Source organism: Vicugna pacos, chromosome 20 (assembly GCF_048564905.1).
Source record: "Vicugna pacos chromosome 20, VicPac4, whole genome shotgun sequence".
NCBI classification, from domain to species: domain Eukaryota; kingdom Metazoa; phylum Chordata; class Mammalia; order Artiodactyla; family Camelidae; genus Vicugna; species Vicugna pacos.
The window spans coordinates 15378810-15394886 of NC_133006.1; the positions used below are offsets into that span (position 1 = coordinate 15378810).

The 16077-nt window shown below is 36.7% G+C and overlaps 1 protein-coding gene across 6 annotated transcripts in view; it reads right to left on the bottom strand.

Moving 5' to 3' along the window:
* Positions 1-16077, bottom strand: part of UBR2 (ubiquitin protein ligase E3 component n-recognin 2) — a 117608-nt gene that overhangs the window by 25734 nt on the left and 75797 nt on the right. For all 6 annotated transcript variants that reach the window (XR_012062138.1, XR_012062140.1, XR_012062139.1 and 3 more), the window contains exons 34-45: positions 15867-15945; positions 13381-13529; positions 12939-12994; positions 9305-9401; positions 8980-9047; positions 7597-7732; positions 7013-7103; positions 5804-5934; positions 5203-5311; positions 3664-3720; positions 2181-2258; positions 1276-1446 (exon numbers count right to left, since the gene is read on the bottom strand). Coding sequence is in view for 3 of the 6 variants with exons in the window: in XM_031688558.2 (XP_031544418.1) it covers positions 1276-1446; positions 2181-2258; positions 3664-3720; positions 5203-5311; positions 5804-5934; positions 7013-7103; positions 7597-7732; positions 8980-9047; positions 9305-9401; positions 12939-12994; positions 13381-13529; positions 15867-15945 (1222 nt within the window). In the remaining 3 variants the exon portion in view is untranslated. The remainder of the gene's footprint in view (positions 1-1275; positions 1447-2180; positions 2259-3663; positions 3721-5202; positions 5312-5803; positions 5935-7012; positions 7104-7596; positions 7733-8979; positions 9048-9304; positions 9402-12938; positions 12995-13380; positions 13530-15866; positions 15946-16077) is intronic.

Genomic DNA, 16077 nt, shown 5'->3' on the forward strand with positions numbered 1-16077 from the left:
GATACATTAACTACTATCATGAGGAAATTATTCAATAAAAATATAGTACACAAACATTATGAATTAGGTTGACCTAAAACACAAAGCAACGCTCTATACGACCAAAAGAATACTGAAATAAGCTGGACAAGGCAAAATGCTACTTTACATTTCTCTTAAGGACTATTTTAATAATGAGTCTCCTGATCTCTTTGAGAGGTTTGCTGCACTTCCTGGTGTTACTAATTCAGCTCAATTCAACATTTATTAAGAACCTATCATACCCCATTACACAAGAAATTGTTAGGCACTGGGGGATACTAAGATGACTAAGATGTGGATATGATCTAAACCCTAGAGGAACCCAGACTCACGTCACTTCCCTCTTTCAGCCCTTGTGATGACGTCCATCACTCAAAGACATCACCAGGACACACCAGGCCCACGATTCTCACCCTTGTGCTCACTACTCCAGCAGCACCAGCCTCCTTGCTGTTTTTTTTCTTTCTTAAAATAAATTTTATTGAGGTGTAATTTTTAAATAAAATGTATCCATTTTTACAGGAAAGTTTGATGAATTCTGTCCTTGCTGTTTCTTGAACACAGGCACACTCCCCAGCAATTCTTCACTTGCTCCTCCCTGCCTAGAATGTTCTCCTCACTTCCTCAGGTCTTTATTCAAAAGTTACCTTCCCAGGAACTTTCCTTGGTTCCCTATCTGAAATTTAACTCCCCTCTTGCCATTTCACATTCTCCTCCCTGTTTTATTTTTTTCTCCTCTGCATGGATCACTTTCTAAATTCTTATTTTATTTTCTATCTCCCTCCCTAGAGCTCCATGAAGGCAGAGATTTTCGTCTGCTTTGTGGAATACTGCATTCTCAATTCCCAGCAGACAGCAGTCACTAATAAGTATTTGTTGTACGTTGTTGAATATACACAATTATATACATCAACCTGTGGTATGTATGAATCCAAAACTATGAGGATGCAACAAAAGGGGTAATTCTGACTATGCCTGGGTAGAAAATCAAGGACAGCTGGAAGTTTCACACGAGAATGAGGCATAAAGAAAGAAGAACAGAATTGTCATGGGGATGGAAATGAAAATGGAGGAACCAGTAAAGAGTTAGCATGAGCCAAATAGGAGATGTGTGGAGACAAAACTCCCTATTTTCCACGAACGAATTAAACAGCGGCCTCAAATTCTCTGCAATGTAGTAGTTTCTTGTGCCACCACTCAACAGGCATATACCGCGGCAGATCCAGAGTTAGAAAGCTCCTTCCAGGGCCTTACCTCAGGAAGATGCCCACCCCAGAACCACAGGAGTAGGTGTGAGCTGTGCACGCTCCTACGTCCTCGCCTTCCAGTTCTGTCTGGCAGCAGTAGCTCTGGGAGCAGAGCAGGGCTCCACACACAAGGCATAGAGTTGGGGCTCTGCTTTTATCACCACCTGATTTGGGGCACCTCCATGGGATAAAAAAAGCACAAGTCAAGGCTCTAGAGGAGTGGCTAAAGAGCTGATATTGGTAGAATCACCCTGGAAAGAAATTCTGCAATATCCAGTAGAGGTGAAAATGCATACAAGACTATGGCCAAGCAAATTTATTTCTAGAACAGGGAACATCTCACACATATACACAAACATCATGTACTGGAAACACTCAAACAACAATCAGAGAAAAGAGAAAGAGAAATAAAATTATCAAGAGGAGAAAAAAATATGTAAATTCTGCTACTGTCACATAATGAAATACTATACAACAGTGGAAAACTGATGAATTAAAAATTACATATGCCAAATGTCTAAATAAATCTTACAAACAATGCTGAGTGAAAAAAAGCTGTAGAATATGTGCAATGCTATTTTAAAGCTTAAAATAATAATAACATATGCAAAATAATAATACATATTGCTTAGGAATATAAGCATTTGTAGTTAATGTGTCATTTAAAGTGCAAATTGTTTAGATAAGCAATAACCTCTAATGAATCAAATTTGCCTCCCATTAACCCCTTTCTTATGTCTTATTCTGAAACATGGTGGAATGACGCTTTTACAAGTTAGGTAGTAGAAAGTAGTATTGATGTTATGATATCGCTACCCGCCAAAGGAGAACAACAAATCCTTCAAATTCTATGTAGGGAAAGAAGTGTTTCTAGTGGTAGGAACCACTCAATAAGCTAAAATCAAAACTTACGAGAAATGAGATGCTTGATTAATGAGACTGCTATAATCCTCTGGAAGGTCTATCAGTTTGTTAGATTCTCTTGGATAGCTAAACAAAACAAAAACCACACCAAAAAATCAGTTAATATGAAAGCGTTAGGGTTCACATTTTCACTCGAAGAGCTCAGAATAAGTTATCAGGAGAGTAGACTGAACTTAGTACCTGCTCCATTAAGTGAGAATTTGGTAGCTTTGGGATGAAAGGGAGGGGCAGAGGAGGATATTCATGCCTGGGCTTCTACCGTAACAACACACTAATGAGACAGACCAACCACAGAACTTGGCATAGAGAGGGCAGGGGAGATAGGCTTATTAGGGATGATCTAAAGGCAGAAATGAGTTGGAGGAGAGAAGGCAGTAGAACACATAAGATTTTCTTTCAATTAGAGATACTAGGCAATGGAGATTCTGTGACAAATTAATTCAGGCACAATTCAGATCCACATTCAACTGGTATTTGAGAACCATTTCTCAGAGCCCACACCTGACCAACCTGGGCCAAGCAGTGCAACCTTTCTCAACTTCACCTATTATAGAGACAGGAGTAAACCAAAACCAAGGGAGGAGTTACTCAGACAGCAGTTCTTAAACCAGAATCACATGGGGGAAATTTTGGAGTGGGAGGCTATACACATTAGGAGCCCAATTTTAGAGAAATTAGATTTGGCAGGTAGGAGCCCGAGTATTATTTAAAAGTTCCCAAAGTTATTCTGATGTATTCTTCAGGCTGTGAACTAGTGCTCCATATAGTTTTCAGACTTCAGGGCTGACATATGAAATGGGTGATAGTCAACCATTTCTGACTTATAAGAACTGGAATTACATATGGTTCAACCCTATTGGGTGTTATTTCTAAATTTGGGACAGGATATGTATAAAAATCAAAGAATTAGAACAGATAATCTCTAGCCTTCTGATTTTTATGAAGTATTTAGCAAAACCAAGGTGATATTAACAATGAACTACATCTGTTATCAGCTGGTATAGCATACTTTACCACAGAATCACAACAGAGCTAATGTCAAAAGGAATAAAAAAAAGATAAAAAAAAAATGACTGGCCATGATTTGATAGTTACTGAAGCTAAATGGTAGGTATGTGGAACCTTATTATACTATTCTTCATACTTTTGGATAGTATGAAGTTTCCTATTATATAAGAAAAAAGATAGAGCTAAGAACAACTTAAGAAAAAGAGCTATATTCTTTTAAAGTAAACATTCCAAAGTATAAATAATTGTTATTTGCTTTCTCTGCCAAGATAATGCTCTATATTTATGTTCGTAATTCTGATTCTCTTACAAACTACCATCATTAGACTAACAAGAAAAAAGTATGAAGGCAAGATGTCCTACCTCTTGGGATAACTGACGGCTTGGGAGGAACACAGCACTTACATCCTGCCTCCTCCCCACCTCCTTCCCCGAGCCAAGTCTCTGACAATCTTTAACTTACCTTATAGCATCTCTTTCACCTTCCAGGTATCTTTTAACTTCAGTGTTATGACACCAACTTTAATGTAAATGGGGTAAAAAAACACATTTTTACTTTTGAAGGACTAGAACTAAAATATTTTCCTCTCTAAATCTACCAAGAGAAAAACAATCTTCTTGGCTTATTATATTTATTTACCTCATCAAAAGAGGCTTGGAGATATACTGTATTTTTGCCTGTAACTTTTAAAATAAGAAGACTTTATATGAACTTTGATTTTCTTAAAGCAAGAGGCTCAATACATTAAAATTTGTGGCTACATATACTATTACCACATTAATTTGGACCCTCTGGAAAAACCAATCTGAATTAATGAGCTCTTATAATCTAGCCTAGAACAGTCATATAAAAATATTTTTTATTGTGGTAAAATATACGTAACATAAAATTAACCATTTAAACCATTTTTAAGTGTACAGAGTTCGTGGCATTAAGTATACGGACACTGTTAGGCAACCATCACCACCTCTGTCTCCAGAACTTTTTCACCTTTCCCAAATGAAATTCTGTTCTTGTTAAACACTAACCCATTCTTTCTCCCCACTCCACCAGCCCCTGGCAACCACATTTCTATTTTCCATCTCTATGAATCTGACTATTCTAGGTATCTCATATAAGTAGAAACACAATATTTGTTCTTTTGTGACTGGCTTACTTCACTTAGCCTGCCTTTGAGATTCATTCACACTGTAGCATGTGTCAGAATTTCCTTCCTGTTTAAGGCTGAATAATACTCCACTGCAGGTATATAACACATTTTATTTATCCATTCATCCGTTTATGAACATTTGGGTTGTTTCCGCCTTTTGGTTATTGTGAACAATGCTGCTATGAACAAGATTCTATGCATTCCTGCTTCCAATTCTTTGGTAATACACATCTAGAAGTGAAACAACTAGAACATACAGTAATTGTTTAACTGCCACATTGCTTTCAAGAGCAGCTGTACCATTTTCTATTCCTACTGGCAATGTACATGGATTCCAATTTCTTGACATACTCACCAATATGTTATTACTGCCTGCCTTTTTCATTATAGCAATTCTAATGTATGTGAAGTGGTATCTCGTGATTTTTATTTGCATTTCCCTGGTTACTAGGGATATTTTATGTGTTTATCAGCCATGCGTGTATCTCTAGACTTCAATTTTCTCAAATATAAAGTGAAGGTACTGGACTAGATAATCCTTAAGGTTTCTTTCCAAAACTTCCAAAATCCATGAAACATAGCCCTTAACAAGTAAGTTAATATGAGAAAATAAACATTTCTACCACTACTCCCCTTCCAGGCAAATCTGCTTATGCTATTCACTAGCTTGGTAAAAATCTTACAATAAAGGTAAATCCTTAACTAAGAAGACCCAATCATTATAGTTTGAATCACATGGATTGAATTCTGCCAGGTTTATTATCCGAGAATTTTGTAAAATATGTGATAAACTGAAGATTGTTTCCATACATACATATATTCCAATATAAAGCAAAGTACATAATCATTACCTTTCAATCAGTAATTTCATTATCTCCTTATTTTCTTGAAAAAGGCAAATGAGGTTGTTTGGCAGGGAAAGATAGTTACATAAATGTTCAAAATGGCTTGTTTCAGAAGCTGCAAATAGAGAAGAAAAGAGTAATGCATTTAACAACTAAGAGTAGATTCTATATGAGAGCAAGCAATAGAAGAGCTTAAAACAAACAAACAAACAAACAAAACCCCAAAAACTCAAGATGAAAGAGTTCAGTTTTGCTAGATATATAACTTATAGGAAGTTACTAAGATGGCTCATGGAAGGCTTCCACAGAAAATGACACAATTCACTTTTTCAAATCTGAAGAACCCAGTTTATGAATAAATGAACATTTTTAACATCTGAAAGCAGAACATTTTTTGTACATATATAAAAACAGTACACTTACTGAGAGCCAAATAAAATCAGATACATAACATAAATATGCATTTTAATTCTATAATTATGTACATCACTATAGTCAATTAGCTGTTTTCTAAACTTTTAACCAGTTTTCATTTTTACAAGTCACTTTAATTCTTAAATTGCTGAAGTGAAGTATCTCCTATATTTTGAAAGAAATCAGAAATTACCTTGAGTTTCAGATGGAGAAGGAACTCCATTTAAGTAATGGAAAAACAATGCAGAACACCTCAGGAAAGGCATGACTCCAGCTCTGACATTCCTCCACAGATGCCAACCGGAGGGTATTTCTTTCAAGGCACTAAAAAAGAGAAAATTGATAACTGGGAAATCTAATAAGAAAAGATTCTAGTTATAGTACAGCATGAAAACAGAAAACTGTTTTTTGAAATTGATGGCACATAGGCTTAAAAGAAGTGGGTAGCCCTATCACAGGATGTCAGGTATATTTGGTGATACAGCCTCCAATGCTGTTATTAAAATTTATAAAAGTAATACAGCTACATAGAGTGAAAACTTGGAAAATAAAAAAACTACCCACTACCCTACAACCTTTTATCAGCAGGTATTATTCTGGCAAGCTGTTTTCATGTTCATCTGTCTTACATAGCTGTAATTGTTATGTATGACATTTAAGATTAACATGTTTTTCAGAACACCATAAGCCATAATTTTTATTGGAATTTTGATATTCTAGATAATATTAATCATATTAATACTACTATTAATATTACTACACTAAATTCCTCCCCTGCAGGTAAACACATTGTTTTAAATTCTTCGCGAATATAAATAATCTTAGTGTACATCTTTATAGATGTATATATATAGATTTTTCCATATGTTGGATTATTTTGTTAGTGTGGGTTCTCAGAAATAACAGTCAAAGAACAAATAGTATAGTTCTTGACAAATACTGTTAAAAAGGTAAGTGAAACTGTTGTAACCAATCACAATGACCGCAACAATATGTGAGAGTCAAAGAATGTCACTGTACTCCTGCCAGTTCTGGATATCACCTTAAAAATATATTATGTCTATTTAATTTGCATTTTCAAATTCCTAGTAAGACAACATATGTTCCAGAATAGCACTTTCTAAAGCAAGTTCCATGTTTCCACTAGTCCATGCCAGATCCTCCGAGACAAAAGGATTCCGTGGCCAAATAAACGTGGGAAGTGCTGCACATCACTCCTCTCTGAGATTCCCAATCAGGTTAGCATATTAAGAGTTCAGCAGTCCTGTAGATCACTCCTCCATCTTCTTTTTAAACATGTTAACAGGCAGCAATTTCCCTTACTTAACAAATGAAGTCCTTTTTCATGCTGTCGCTTCCTAATGTCGGGGACCTGCCCGTCATGTAGAGATTGTGCTCTTACCTTCCTGTACACTGGTGAATTGTCTTATACAAAGCAAGAACTGCTAGTTCCTCCTCTCCAGCAGCATTTTCTTGATCCATGCCATTCTCTTCTGAAAGATAAGGCAGTATTAGTACTCTGCACTTTGCCCACTAAGTGGACTGATGACCATATCTTTAAGCACTCAAATATATTCACACACTCAAATGTAATATAAAAATACTCTCACAAAACACTCTGAACTTTAATCCCTCAGGTGTGAGCCTCAGGGAGAGGAAGCCAACGGGCCTCAAGGTGCCAGGCAGCAACCTGTGAGTGAAATCAGCTAAACAGTCTGCGGTACTCAGATATTACTAAACATATAAAATAAAAAGTAAGTAAAAACATTCACATTGCTTAAGGACTTTTAACGGAAGGGAAGCTGTTTCAAAATTTTTCACATGAGGATAAGCAAGTTTTTACCATTTATTTTACTGTTTACTACTACAAGTAACCTAACTATAATTTACATATTGTTCTCATCCAAGAACCTTTTCCTTTAGTACTTCTTTTTTAAACTGAGAAAACTCAAGTACTTCCTTCAAGAATCTGACAAAAGGAGTTACCTGTACACGAGGTAAGTAAGATCTGTACGATGTGTGCCATAGTAACCAGATGGAAGATGTGAAGGTCCCCAGTGCCAAGGCTGATCCCTGAAAAATCCTGACACTGCAGTGCAGGGAAGGCGAGCACCAAGCCCACCTAGATACCAAATACAGAGGGTTAGACAGAGCGCCTTCCCTTTCCCAGCTGAACATGTTTCCATTTTCTTAATGTGATTCCTCTGTGAGCTCAGTGCCTCCCCTTAAGAAATCTTTGGTCTTAACTGGTACACACGTTAGGAATTCCACTAGGATTGACTAAAGAAAATTTAACTTAAAGCCGGAGGGGTCTTGATCAGTATTATTACTTCATTTATCCAGTGATTCCCCTATTTATAATTTATTGTTAATAATAAAAAAATAACACTTGAAATCTTTCTAGATAGTGAGCAGTGGAAAAAGCCTGAGTTTTGGATCCACAAAGATCTAGATATGAATCCCAGAACATTTTATGAGCCCTACAGACAAGTACTCTGAGCTTCAGTTTCCCTGTTGGTATACTGGAGATAATATATATGTGTTTTCAATACCTTAGTAGTAAGGATGTAAGAACTAAGTGAAGATGAACGTGAAAGCAGTCAGGTACACAAAAAGGGCTAGCTCTTTCGCTAGCCTCCTGATGTGTATATGGTGGTGTTAGTGGTGGTGGTTTTCCCAGGAGCAATGGGAACAATAAGAATGGCTAACATTCACTAAGGACATATTGCTTTAAGCTCTTTGCATTGATTATCATATTGAATTTTGACACAATCATATTAGGAAGATACTAACCAACTTGAAGGCACAGAATCTGATGCCCAAAGGGGTTAAGGGGGCAGCATTTGGGGCTGCTGTGCACGGTAGTACACTCAGTGTCCTGCATAAGGGGATATGATTGAAGTGGGGCTGAGGTTCAGTCACACTGCTTGGCCAGTCCTGGGTCCTGGTGCAGACTGCACCTGCTCAGGAGACACGTCTTCCGTAAATCCCACAAAGAGACTGTCTGTCGCTAAGCAGTGTGACCACAGGGCTGTATCTGCCCCAAAGCGCAGCAGGAGTCGGCAGGAACCCTTACATTACTAGTGTTATTTTTACTTCTTTATAATAAAAAGTACAGAGAGGTTACATTACTGACCTCAGTCACAAAGCAAAAATAAGAGAGCTCGGATTAGACACCCAAGTCAAGTCTCTCAACTGGATTCCTTAACATTTTCTTTTTGAGGATCCCCAGAAAAGAACTGTACTCAGAAATGGTAAGAAGAATAGATGATAATTCCTCCTGTCTGCCTCTATATTACTCATTAAGTCTAAGATAAAATTATACAGTATGATAAAGAGAATTTCAAGCACAAATTACAAGATACCCACCAATAAATGAAACATGTCGATATCTAATATGCATGGAAGGTCTCCGAAGTTGTAAACAGGCACCAATGCTAAATATTTAAAGAAAAACACATGAGCATATTTTATAGGTTAACATTAGTATTAAATTATTTAAAAATGCATATAATTTAGTTTAAATTTATTTTTTTTGCAAGCTATACATGAATTGATAAGCTAGAACTTGTATATAAGACGAACAATATCACCAAAATATTTCTTTCATGATGGAGGGAAGTTTCACCACTAAAAACAAAACTACAGAAGATGAAAAATTACCACAACATATGGGACATATATTGATACTCACATGCAAAGAGTTTACAAAAGTGTCCCTGCACCACTGAAAGTGATACCACTGTCCAATGTGCTGCAGCAAATCTTGTCAGTGACCTAAGACAGTCATCCTGAAATAAAGAGACGGACATAATTAACAAAGAGGCCAGTAGATTAGTAGTTCTCGTTTTTCAGGAATGCTGGTTCAAAGCACAGCTAGTTGAAGCAATGCTGAATGCACAGTGAAATCTCTCTAGCTGGTATGGAACTGAATCTATGACACCTTTAATGACTTGTCTCTAACGTGGAATGAATGGAATGTAAAATATCTAATTGTACACTGAATAAAATGAAGCTATCTCCTTGCCATGCTGCTGGTTCTCTATGAAAGTTAAGAAGGATACATGCATTAAGACAGACAGCAAACAACAGAATGTGATGCAGTATTTCTTTGTATTTATTCGAAAGAGATACTCTAAAATGTGGGAAATACTCCAAATATTGGGGAAACTATGCGCAGGAAAATGGTTGCTCATATCAGTGTAAACATCAAAAACTGTTTATAGGGACTATGCAGCAACAGTGAGAAAATCCTTATTTAATGTAAAGAGAAGAATATAATGTGAACAAAACTACATGTAAATATCTATTATAATAAAGTATAAACATGCTAATGAAAAAAAGACAGATGGGTGATGAGCTTTTTCTTCCTGCTTAATTCTCTATTTTCCAAATTTTCTGTAATGTTGTTTAGTTTAATAAGCATTGAGGACCTACCATGTACTAGTCTTGGTTTTCAAGATCTTTAAATGAAAACTCACCCTGCTCACCCTTCCTGCTCTCAGGGAGCTCACAGCCTTGGGGGTGGGAAGGGAAAGAAAAGGAAGGAGGGGACAACTAAAGAAGGTGGCATCACAGACAGTGGATACCTCACTCATAGCTCAGACATTTCCCAGGGAAGGCAAAGACTGAAGAGCTTCTTAAAGAGGAGTCACCTGCTTAGGGCACTCTAGCAGAGGCAAAGCCTGGGAACTAGCACCTGAGGACCAGCAATGATTCTACAATCCTGGACCACTGACGTGGGGATTGGCAGGAGGTGAGTGATAATGGAGAAACAACATTTAAGAGATATGATAAGGGTTACTTTTTGGAGAACCTCTCTGATAACAGGAGAGAGTGAGATTCAAGGTAGAGTTGGTTACAATAATCTAGGCAAGAAAAGATATGGGGCTGAACCAAACAAATAGAAGTAGGTATGGAAGGAACAGGACAAATACGCAGGAGAGGAATTCAACAAACTCTGCTGACCAGCTGGATATGCACATCCAGACCAAATGAGGTGTCCAAAAGGACTTCCAAGTTTCTGGCTTGGTCACCTGGATGGACAGTGGTGAAATTAACTAAGACACTGAATAGAGAAGAAAAATTAATTTGGATTATGCAATTTGAGGAGCCTTTAGGAGATCCAGGTGAAAAAAATAAAGTGGGCAATGAGAGAACAGATATGGTCTGGAGATCATTCGGATATAACTGAAATCAGAGGCACAGATGGGGCTGACCAAGAAAGAGAAGCACATGACGGAGTCTTGTGCCAAACTCTGGGGTTTAAAACATTTACAGGACAAAGGAGGGAAAGCAGATTGAGAAGGAGCCGCCAGAGAGTTACAGAGAAAATCAGGAATGTCACAAATCAGGAGAGAAAATGAGTTTCAGAAGGAAGTAGTTAAAGGAATTAAGTAAATACAAATGTCAAATAAGGACTGAAAAATGCCCATCCACAATAATGAGATTATTTGGTGAATCTGGCAAAAGCTGTTTACAAAAAGTGACAGTACTGGCAAGGGGTGGTGGTGGTGAAGTCAAACTGCAGGGAGTTGAAAAATGAAGAGTTAGCAAAAAATTGGAGCCAGAGTATACACTATTGTTTAAAGAAGTTTTGCTGTGTATACAATTTCTTTCTCTCAAGATGCGAAATGAAATTAAAACCTGTAGGTACTGTTTATCCGTATTTAAACATTTATCACTGCATGGTGAAATAAAGGAAATATGCTTTAAAACGGCTTGTTTGGTCATAAAAAGGAAGGATAAAGCTAGGGCTCTGGAAGGAAGATAACACTGAGGGAGGGCAAGAGTAATAGGAGGAATAATGGAGCACGCTTGTGAACAGGGTAAGTGCCAGGAGGGAAAAAGGAATAACTCATGGAGGGGGTGGACTCCAGATAACAGGTGAAAGGATAAGCCACCTTACCAGGAGGTCCCTTATCCTCCGACAAAGGAAAGGTCAGTGGAGATGTGTGTAAGTCTGAAGAGCAGGAGTCAAGAAAACAGGAGTTCGTCCCTAGTGGCTACATACTTAAAAAAATTAAATTGAAAGAAACTTTTAAAGAAAAGGCTGCATGTTATAAGCCCTTCATAACTTTGATACCAACTCTTGACAAGAACATTACATGAAAGGAAAGAAACAGACCAATCTCTCTTAAGAACATAGAAAAAAACCTTAGATAAAATATTAACAAATCAAATATAATGATATATGAAGAGGATACTCTACATGACCAAGTTGGGATTATTTCAGGAATGCAAGGATGGTTTAACAATTAATGTAAACTGAATACAACAAACCATATTGGCAGAAAAACAGGTGAGTTGATATTGTGCCAAAGAGGTTGTATGAAGTTTACAGAATCAAGAAAATGTGTAAGAACTGCCTTAAAAACCAGACAAAATCAACTCCATTCTATAAATTTGTGATTGCCTTTTCATTCTCAGCATCCTTACCAACTCTTATTTACAACAGTAAAAAATATCCCAGTCAACCGTGAGACTCCTGTCCCGTCCTATCCTATCCTATCTATCATATATCATAGTCAAGACTAAAGCGAACCGCCATTCTGCTGATTTAGTAGATACAATTCAGAGCAGTTTTAACACCAGCGTCTACTCTTAGATATTCCAATTAGTAAGTCCCAAGTGACCCAGGTATCTGTATTTTTAAAAAGCTCCAAGGAGTTAAGTCCCTTACATCAGTGGTTCTCAATCCTGGCTTCCTGGGAAGCTTTTTAAAAAATATTAATGCCTGGGGCCCATCTCCAGAGACTGATTTAACTGACCTGAGGTAGGTCCTAGGCATTTTTAAAGCTCCCCAGGTGATTCCATGTGAATAAAATTATATAATTTTATTATATACAGGCACTTTCATGATTTTAAGTTTGAACAGTAAATATAATAGATGTTGCTATCTGACACTAGCTACAGTGTAAAAATTAGAAGCTTTAAGTGTATATTCCTTCACTTTTCTAGGCATTAAACGTACTGCTGTGATGTTAATTTGTACTTATTTACATGTTGCTTATAAAAAGCAGTCAAATGTAGTAGTTAGAAGGTATGTTCTGTTCTCTATTTCCAATTATAGGATTAAAAATTCAAGAACACTGTTTTTAGTCCCAGTCTTTTCATGTGTTTAACCAAAAGAGATGAAGTCTATTTAAAAGAAAAATCATGAAAAATTAAATTATATTACTTCTTCAATATTGTTATAGAAAATGAGTTTTACTACAAAAGGAGTAAACCTATGATTAAATAACCACTTTAGGTCTTCAGATTAAAAAAACAGAACCACTTAACTTCTATGTCACCATTCTGAGACTTTGAGTAAACTAATAACTTACCAGTCTGCAAGGCAAAGGACCAAACAATGGTTTATCTTCATCATTTAAAATTCTTTCTGCAGATTAAAAATGGTTAAGATGGTAAATTTTATTGCAAGTTTTAAAAAAAGTTAAAAAAATTCTTTCTGCAGAAAGCATAATATTGTCAGGTTTTAAAATCTTTAAGTCATTTCACAAGAATTAACTTTGGATGAAATAAAAATGAAAACACATTCCCTCAACTGACAACAAGCTAAAACAGAGTTCTCTGTTATTGTGGTTAATTTGTAAATTTTCTATTTAATATCTTATCAGTACACTGTATTTTCTGTTTCAAAGTCTTTATATTATTTGTTCATATTGTTGCCCACTTTAAACATCTCATTTAAATATAGGATTCTACACACAATCCATGTCAATGTATGCTTGAGACTTAAAGAAGACACAACTCTAAATCTCTTACCTATGCTTTGGATGGTGTATGCACAACTACCCCAACACATCACGGGCACACGAGGATCTTCTTCATTGGGATGAACCTTCAGTCCTACCTTGTACGTAGCAGTTCCAAATGTTGTTAGCATTTCTTTTATGCTCTCAGAATAAGGGTTCCTAAAGTGAACATGTATAAGATTAGCTCAAAACAATGTGCTCACATCAATCAACTGGTTCAGTTTCTTAACAGCTATTTTCTATGCTGGAACTGAACCACTTAAACTATCTAAAGATAGTTGCCTGCAAAGGGGGAGTTAAAGACATGCAAACAGACCCTGCCTGAGAGGAGTTATGCTCTATTTGGCTTGGCAGTGGTAAGGCACAGGCCTGAAAACAAGGTATTAGCTGAAATTCTACATACTGAACTACGGGACCTTGGACTTCTTTCCCTATCTTGAAAACATCAGCAATGTATATCTACTGCAGAGATTTTTAGTTTCTCCAGTGAAGAGTTCTCAGGGAGAAGCCCTTTTTACACACTGACATTTGAGGACCCCAAGTGAAAGACTGGCAGGGGCCTGATGACCTCACTGTGAGGCTCACAGGTGAGCAAGCTCTAACCTGCATACCAGGTATCCAGTGAGCTTCTTTGCCTTATTCTTAAATAGTCACCCAAGGACCAATAAACATTTAAGGAAAGAATCAAACATTAAAGGGATAAATCAAAACAAACAAGCAGAAAAAAGGAACTCAGGAAAACAGAGACAGTGTAGAAAACTGAAAAGTGATAGGAAAATTAGAGGATCAGTCCAGGAGGGCCAACAATGAGCTAACAGTAGGACTATCTCAAAGAACAGGAGAAAATTATCTAAGAAACAACATAAAAAATTCCCAGAACTGAAAGGACATGAATCTTCAGAATCCAAGAGCTTCTTGAAAACATAGCAAAACAAATGAAGAAAGATTCACATATCAAGAAATATTATAGAGAAATTTCAGAACAGTGCAGATTAATGAGACAATTCTCAGTTTCTAGAAGGAATAGTTACAAAGGTACAGGACTCAGAATGGCGTTAATTGCTCAGTGAGTACTAGAAGTTAGTAAAACAGTGCCTTCAAAATCTAGATGAAAAATCACTTCTAATCTATAATTCTATACCCAAACCAACCACCAAGCATATGGATGTGATAAATGTATTTTCGGACATGAAAATTTAACACCCATACACCTCTTCTTAAGGATCTGCTGAGGGATGCAACATGAGAGAGTAAGTTAAGAAAGAGAAGGATACAAGAGCCGGCAAACAACAGGAGCACGGCCAGGGGAAGTCTCAGGGTGACAGTTGTGCCCTGTCCTGGTGCCAGAAGAGGGTTCCAGGAAAGAAGGTCATCTGATGAATCTGAGCACTCATAGCTACTGCTAGGCATCTGACAGATTTATCACAGCATTTAGGGGGAAAAAGGTATTATACACATAGAAAACCAAGTACATGAAAAAATAAGATAATTATTAACCACAGAAAATAAAATTGTACAAGAAAATAAACACAGCTTATCAGTAGAAACAATTAAAATGTAAAAATTGACAACTGACTTAACCAAAAATTGTGAAATAACTTTACAGGGAGACTGGCGAGGAGCAGTGGATAGGGTAAAGTTAAAAGCTGAGTCCTAAATTACTAGCCAACAGAAAGATACTGTTTAAAAAATGATAAATTGAGACAGTTGATTAAGCATTTTAACTAGATAGAAATAAGAAATAGCAGAAGAAACAAAATGAGGTGTCTGGGGGTGGGGACGTGGAATATGGGAGGCACAGGCCTGATATTTTTGTTGTTTAAGCCTTCCAGCACTATTTTATTGAGTTATTTAGTATGTGCCAGACACAGCTTCCAGGTAACTTTAAATGTATTATGTGTATTATGTCACTTTATAATACTTACAAGGTAGCTATTACTATCTACACTTTACACATGAGGAAACTGAGTGAGGCACAGAGAGATCAAGCAATTTGCACAAAGCTGCACAGCTAATAAGCAGTAGTGCTGAAACTGAATAAAGCAGTCTAGCTATAGAATCTGTGCTACACTTTGTAATTTACTAGCTATGGAGTAAAATAAGGCTGAAAATACTCAGGTTTTGATCCTGGATTACTAAGAGGTTGGTAGGGCCATAGGCAGAAATATAGAAGTCAGAGGGGAGCATGGGATTTGGTGGGGGAGCTGAGCAGCTTGGATTTAGATGTACTGATGAGGTGGTATCAAGGAGAGCCAGGTAAAGGGATGTAGTAGGGAGTCAGCAATGCAGACTAGGAGAGATTTATGAAAATTAAACATGCCATGTAGTTCTTAGGCTTTTACCAACATACCTGTAATAAATATTCTTAAGCCTCAGAATTCAAGCTCAATGTCCTATAATATTTTGCTCCCTAGCTTGACAAGTGATATTCTTATTATGACTTAATTTTTCACTTCAAGTTGGCCAAATTTAAAAGGAATAAAATAATATACTCACTTAGGGTGAAAATTGGGCCTAAATCCTTCAGGGAGCTGCAACTGATCCATATTTTCTAAATTCTTTGATAAGGAAGTATCTACAGAAACAAGCATGTTATACTATTATTCTTCAGTCCACAGTATTTCTATAAATCTTAGTCATAAATTTTCATCCTAAATTTAGGTCAAAAAAATTAAAAAACAACAGGAAAAATTCCCATTAATGAAAA